Source organism: Sprattus sprattus (genome assembly GCF_963457725.1).
Source record: "Sprattus sprattus genome assembly, chromosome: 20".
Classification (NCBI taxonomy): domain Eukaryota; kingdom Metazoa; phylum Chordata; class Actinopteri; order Clupeiformes; family Clupeidae; genus Sprattus; species Sprattus sprattus.
Window position 1 is genome coordinate 23,024,122 of NC_137918.1, and position 7,479 is coordinate 23,031,600.

At 43.4% G+C, this 7,479-nt stretch overlaps 1 protein-coding gene across 1 annotated transcript in view; it reads left to right on the forward strand.

Moving 5' to 3' along the window:
- Positions 1–2,365: 2,365 nt before the first annotated feature.
- Positions 2,366–7,479, forward strand: part of cxxc4 (CXXC finger 4) — a gene marked incomplete at its 5' end in the record, with an annotated part of 17,637 nt that continues 12,523 nt past the window's right edge. Inside the window, one exon of the mRNA XM_080859678.1 lies at positions 2,366–3,190. Within this exon, the coding sequence (XP_080715804.1) occupies positions 2,366–3,190 (825 nt within the window). The remainder of the gene's footprint in view (positions 3,191–7,479) is intronic.

Consider the following 7,479-nt stretch of genomic DNA (forward strand, 5'->3'; position numbering starts at 1 on the left):
GCTCCTCATGTTTCTATAGTAATTTCCAGCCAATGATCAGTAGGTGTCCACATCCCAGCTTCCTCACCTCAGCACCAATCAGCCACACACAGCGACAGGAGACACGGACCGAGCAAACACTAGGCAGCCACACAATACACCCCGGACCAAGAGGAAACACCTAACCCCTCGATATTTTCCCCCACGGTGCTGTGGTGCTCAAGAAAGCTGTTTTTAAACTATCGCGATTTTTTCTTTTTGTACTTTTGTTTTCCGACACAGAAGTCGTTAAAATGGTTCTTTTGTTTTGAGCGTTGTGTATGAGCGTGTGTGTGTGTGAGAGAGAGAGTGTGGTCCTGTATCTTGTGTCTTATTTTTCTTCATAACGCTAAGCAGTAATGTGCTGCTTTATATCGGCAGACTGCTAGCGTCTGGATTCTGTTCTCACCAGGAATCTGGTAGGTGATGCTCTTCCATTTTCCCGTCTAGCGTCAGATTTGCATGCTTTCTGACTACCCGCTTCACCTTTTTCCTTTTTTTTCTTTTACGTGGGTTATGCTGGCGTCAAAGTGATCTGGGCGCAGGCGGATTAATTTTATCGGTTTATTTGCACCGTTCAGACCCCTCCTCGGATTTTCTGTGCATGACCTTTGATCTGAATGTCTCCGACAGACCAGACGCGGCGTAATTAATGGCACGGTGGTGCAGCATAAGGGCTCGTCATCGGGACGCGCAGTACTTTTCGCCCTCCCTCTGTCTCCCCTAAGTATCGAACATTTCTGTTCCTCTAAACTTTGTTTACAGCAAGAAAATCGATAGCCGTGACTTGATTGCCCGTGGCTGCGTATTTTGCTCATGGGGTGAATTGATTAAGTAATAATGACCCGGAGGAGGGCCGATCATTAAGCCCACGTAGGTTTTGTTTACTAGTATTGTATATTTTCAGTAGATGCCTAACGCATGCTTCTTTGTATGGAAATATAGACATAATATGGCTTGGATAAGCCTACTAAAATAAGCTATATTTCTATGATTCTATTTTTAAAGCTATATTTACAGTTTTTATGGACATTTTCTTTTCAGTTCTGGACTATTATTGTTATTAATGGCTGATATGTAAGACAAGTATCAGTATTTCACCGTCATATGTTGTGTAGGTATTTTGTGGAGACCAATTTATGTGAGATATATTTTTCTTTAAAAGTAATATTAATATTTTGCATGTGTTGAATTATTCACAAGGCTTCCTGAGGCCACCCAGTAGCCTGGTCTCACTGGTTCTTGTACGCATATTTATAATTCATTTCGGAGCCAGCTGTTGGGCTCCTGCATGAAGTGATTTGAAATGCTGTAGTGTTCTGAAAATGGATCGGCTTTGGCAATTAAAAAGAATAAGAGCCCCAGAAAAAGGTAATGGAAGCAGGGGGGAGATGCATCTAATGGGCTTTTATCTGTGGAAACCAAATCCAGACAGACTGGAGAAGGGGAAATGGAGTCCCCCCCTAGGCAACTGACACTACAGTTGGGTCTGGGGCTTGGAGAGGTTGAAATTCACCAGTGGCTATCTCCCTGTCATTGAGGAAATGTAATAGAGATCGCCATGAATGAATACCAGGTGGTCTCTAAAAAGCCTGAATGAGGTGTATGTACATATAAGGGAAACTGCCTGTAGGTTTTGGAATAGCAGTGCTGTTTGTGAATATTACGGTGCTGTTGTTTACTGTATCAGAGTCACATTGCATGTCTTTGTTTTGGTGTGGCTGCTGTAAGTTTTCAGAGCTGGATGCTGTGTGTCTTATTTATTTGGATTCATTTGGGATAAGTTTGCTCTTTCTGTTCACAATTGCTAGGTGGTTAAGCTACCCGTGCATGGCAAAATGTGCAGGTATTACTGTATTTACTGTACTGTCCAATCCTTGATTGCAGCTTAATCAAGTAATGCTGATTCAGTTTGGAACACTGTCATTCCACATTCTTGAATGCATGGCTTGGCACTTCAAGGGTCTGTTCAAGCGTACTAATTTTTGTTTCCTATTACAATGTCACGTTCATGTGTCACAGCTATCACACTATTGTCACCAGATAAGCATCCTCCTCTAGACTGTGAGATACATTTAATTAAAAAAAGCAGTCAGGAAAATAAATGAAATGCCAGCTGATTCATCGCATTCCGTGTTTCTATCTCATCCATAACTTGGAGAAAGGGGGGGAATGGGAGGAAGAGGGATGTTTGTTGGTTGCACCTGTAATTGTTGTTTTCTTGTTTTAGTGCCGGAGAGGATAACCCAGGATGGTAACGTATTGTTGGTAACCAGCTTCAGCTAGACCAAGGCCAACTCAACCCCAGACTTTACTTTCAGACCCCCCTTGAAAACTACCGTCAGCCATGTCTAATATAAACAATCCACTTTGCATCGAGAACGGACAGAATGCTGACTTGTCTCTCCTGCAAAAGGATAATCTTGGGGATGGTGGATTAAGCCAGCTGTTGGATTACAATGCAGAAATGGAAAGGTACAGGTCTTTTGCAAACTTTTACAAAACCAACGGGGCATTTCCACAGACTGCAAAAATCGCCCGCATCACGACGCCAATTTTTCCCAGCGCCAGAATCGGCGTGTCCCCTTGGAACTGTGATAACGCCATGCTCTGGGGAAGGAAATCAGCAGCAATAAACCCTAATAGGACCAGCATGCACAGAAACGACTCCCAGAGGCCGGGGAAGCCTGGCGTGGGTCCAGAGACGCTGCAAATGGCAAATAATAATTTCCTCTCTACCTTATCCCCCGAACACTGCAGACCTTTAGCGGGAGAATGCATGAACAAGCTGAAATGCGGCGCCACTGAGGCAGAGATAATGAATCTCCAGGATCGCGTTGGAACTTTTTCCGCTATTCCGGCTTTAGGGGGCATCTCATTACCTCCCGGGGTCATCGTCATGACAGCCCTTCACTCCCCCGCAGCCTCAGCAGCCGTTACAGACAGTGCGTTTCAAATTGCCAATCTGGCAGACTGCCCACAGAATAATTCCTCGGCATCCAGCGGAAACCCAGCCAAGAAGAAAAGGAAAAGGTGTGGGGTCTGCGCGCCCTGCAGGAGGCTAATCAACTGTGGGGTGTGCAGCAGTTGTCGGAACCGCAAAACGGGCCACCAGATCTGCAAATTTAGGAAATGCGAGGAGCTGAAGAAGAAGCCTGGCTCGTCGCTGGAGGTGAGGCAGGGGCTGCACTTCCCCCTATTTTTTTTTTCTTTTGTTATTATCCCCCTGCACTCTAAAGCATTAACCTTTTCTTCCAGTCACGTTCTAAGCCCTTGAAAATTGTTTCCATGCCCACCCATGCCTGAACATCCCCCCGGCTTCTCAAATCTGCCTACCCGCCTAGCCTAATTGGCAGTAATTAGGGGTGTTTGTGCGGAGCGCAAGCTGAGCTTGGCTCAGACACCCCTAATTGCTGCCAGTCAGGCTGGGGCTGGAACGCATCCGAACAACCCTAGGCTTGGCTCTATTCCAAGCTGAGCTGGGAAATGGTTTTCAGCAGAGGGCCATCCCTCTCTGCACTTGGTCATTTTAACCAATTATGGAAACCGTCTCTGGACGGGGGCGAATCAATATCCCACAAGCCCCGACCACCACGAGACGCTCAGAGCGGTGGCTAAGATTGCTGCTTCTGCCAGTTCCCCCCCCCCCCCCCCCCAACACCCCCCTTGGTTGGCAGCCTAGATTTCAGCTATACTGTAGTATGGAAACAAGCCTAGTATTTGTCCATACCCTCAGAGAAATAACAGTCAACAGAAATCATGTCCTGAGTCATGAAGGCACATATAGTAAAATACAAAATTAAACATTTGAGTTCTTTGCTGAGTCCAGCATTTTGCTGTATGCCTGTTTTGGTGTTAATGCACAAAAGGTAGATAATATGCCTGTGAAAAAAATATAAATAAGGTTTTTTTTCTCGAAAATACTGTTAAAGAGATGATCTAGTCAGTGGTGTAGTGGTCCCTGGAGAAGTGGGTATACTCTTAATTTTTTTAAGCAGCCCATACAGCAAAGGATAAACGCCCTGTTTTGAGAAGTGGGTATACTCAATGCTGACTGAAAAATAAGTGGGTATACTCCGTATACCTGCGTATACCCTGGACTACACCACTGGATCTAGTGGAAGGAGCTAGAGTTATTTACAGGACCACAGAAAGGCATCATTCTGATTAATGTGGCTTTAACTGATCTAAGCTAACCCTTATGGGCCTGGGCGGTGGAGGGAAAAATACAGACTGCTAATGAATACGCCATTTAATCACATATTCATAGTCACTCACTACCAGTGGTGTAGTCCAGGGTATACGCAGGGATACGGAGTATACCCACTTATTTTTCAGTCAGCATTGAGAATACCCACTTCTCAAAACAAGCCGTTTATCCTGTGCTGTATGGGCTGCTTAAAAAATTAAGAGTATAACCACTTCTCCAGGGACCACTACACCACTGCTCACTACACACGAGACACATGACCAACTTCTGGGTGCCAGTGTCTGTGTACGATGCAAACAACCAAGGGTCTCACTGGCTGAAATCATTTTGTCACTGGTGCTGTAGAGTTTAACATGATGGCACTTTTTTTGTTGATTATGAATATCACCCCTTTTTTAGGGTTTAGCTTTGCATGGTTCTGTGGTTATGTTGAGTAGTTTGAACAAACATTGACTTCCTTAATAACTGATGCGGAAAAACGTGCAATTTATTAGGGTTGCGTATATCAATAGCAATTCCAATGTTCAAGACCATTAATTTATTAATAGCAAAGTTGTACACCAATTGCAGATGTGGTTTGTTGTGAATGTTATGGCCTGAAGCCTTGAGTGATTTTTTTTCCATCCATTTTCTTTTAATTGAATACCATTCTTTCTCTTCCTTCCTGTTGGTACAGAGAAAAACTGGTATTGAAGTGCCAAATAATTACTGGTCTCCTTCACATTAGAATGTGCATGTGGTTCCAGCCCTCCCTCCATAGAGGAGACCTAGAGCGGAGACATAACCCAGCAACACTGGTCATTAACAGCACTGCTTGGCTTGTGTTTAAGGCACTCGTGATTTTTACCTTGTGTTTGGTAGGTTATTGGTCTATATACAGCCGCGGAAAAAATTAAGAGACCACTTCAAAATTATCAGTTTCTCTGGTTTTACTATTTATTGGTATGTGTTAAAGTAAAATGTACATTTTTGTTTTATTATATAACCTACTGGCAACATTCCTACCAAATTTCAAATAAAAATATTGTCATTTAGATCATTTATTTGCAGAAAAATGACAATTGGTCAAAATAGCAAAAAAGATGCAGTGTCTTCAGATCTCGAATAATGCAAAGAAAACAGGCTCATATCCATTTTTAAACTACACAATACTAATGCTTACACTTAGGAAGAGTTCAGAAATCAATATTTGGTGGAATAACCTTGATTTCAAATCACAACTTTCATGTGTCTTGGCATGCTCTCCACCAGTCTTTCACATTGCCGTTGGGTGACTTTATGATACTCCTGGCGCAAGAATTCAAGCAGCTCGGCTTCTTTTCATGGCTTGTGACCATCCATCTTCCTCTTGATCACATTTCAGAGGTTTTTTATGGGATTCAGGTCTCGAAATTGGGCTGGCCATGACAGGGTCCTGATCTGGTGGTACTCCATCCACACCTTTACTGGCCTGGCTGTGTGGCATGGAGCATTGCCCTGCTGGAAAAAACACTTCTCAGAGTTGGGGAACATTGTCAGAGCAAAAGGAAGCAAGTTTTTCTTCCGGGACAACGTTGTGCTTTGCCTGGCTGAGGTTTGTAAAAGACCATAAGGATTGAAAAAGCGGACTGGAGGTTCTTCTAAGTTCGTCTTCTCTGATGAGTCCGATTTCACAGTAGGTGCAAGACTCTCTGGCTTGTAGGCCTCTCCAGGTCCCCGTCTAACCATCAGACGACCATGTGTTGGGCAAAGCTGAAAATTGGACTCATCAGAGAAGACGAACTAGAAGACCCTCCAGTCCGCTTTTTTCAATCCTTATGGTCTTTTACAAACCTCAGCCAGGCAAAGTACAACGTTGTCCCGGAAGAAACACTTGCTTCCTTTTGCTCTGACAATGTTCCCCAACTCTGAAAAGTGTTTTTTCCAGCAGGGCAATGCTCCATGCCACACAGCCAGGCCAGTAAAGGTGTGGATGGAGTTCCACCAGATCAGGACCCTGTCATGGCCAGCCCAATTTCGAGACCTGAATCCCATAAAAAACCTCTGAAATGTGATCAAGAGGAAGATGGATGGTCACAAGCCATGAAAAGAAGCCGAGCTGCTTGAATTCTTGCGCCAGGAGTAGCATAAAGTCACCCAACGGCAATGTGAAAGACTGGTGGAGAGCATGCCAAGACACATGAAAGTTGTGATTTTAAATCAAGGTTATTCCACCAAATATTGATTTCTGAACTCTTCCTAAGTGTAAGCATTAGTATTGTGTAGTTTAAAAATGAATATGAGCTTGTTTTCTTTGCATTATTCGAGATCTGAAGACACTGCATCTTTTTTGCTATTTTGACCAATTGTCATTTTTCTGCAAATAAATGATCTAAATGACAATATTTTTATTTGAAATTTGGTAGGAATGTTGCCAGTAGGTTATAGAATAAAACAAAAATGTACATTTTACTTTAACACATACCAATAAATAGTAAAACCAGAGAAACTGATCATTTTGAAGTGGTCTCTTAATTTTTTCCGCGGCTGTATATACTGGATAGTCCGTATAAATTGTGAAAAAAAGACAGTTGGACCTGAGTGTTGTGCAAAAAGAGAATAAATAGCTGTAGCTCGTCGGTGTGCCTGCTAAAACACATCTGCATGTTTTTACATGTAAAGGTTACAGGTGGTACCCAGTGGGGCGCGCGCCAGGAGGGCTAATAGGAAGCTCATGTGATGTTTACTTCATACATCATGCACTAACAGGTGTCTCAAACAGGTGTCCAGGAAGAGCCTGGTTGCATGTCTAATGTATGGTTGGCTTTGTCTCGGAAAACATCCATTTTCCAAGACATTCTGAATTGACTTCGAGGGAAGTGAAGCTACAGAGGGGGAAATACTAAACCAAGTGCAAAGACAGTATGGAAACGCACCAGAAACACATCCAAACTTGCTTTTAAAGAAATGACTAGTTGCCTGGATGCTATAATTTCTATCACAGGTCTTCCTGCCTGATAATTATTATTTTTGTCTCTTCTGTAATTATGGAATGAACTGCATGCAGAGGAACTGTGCTGTGTACTCCAAGCAGTGTGGAGGTGTGAAGCACTCTGCATGCTCACATTTGGCAAACATCTTGCTATTTTAATATACAGCGCCACTAAGATTCTCCGCCCTGTGAGACACCATATGCGCTCTGTGCAGCAAACAGGACTGACCATGGTGCCATGATGTGTGTGTGTGTGTGTGTGTGTGTGTGTGAGAGTGTGAGAGAGACAGTGTGTTTGTGT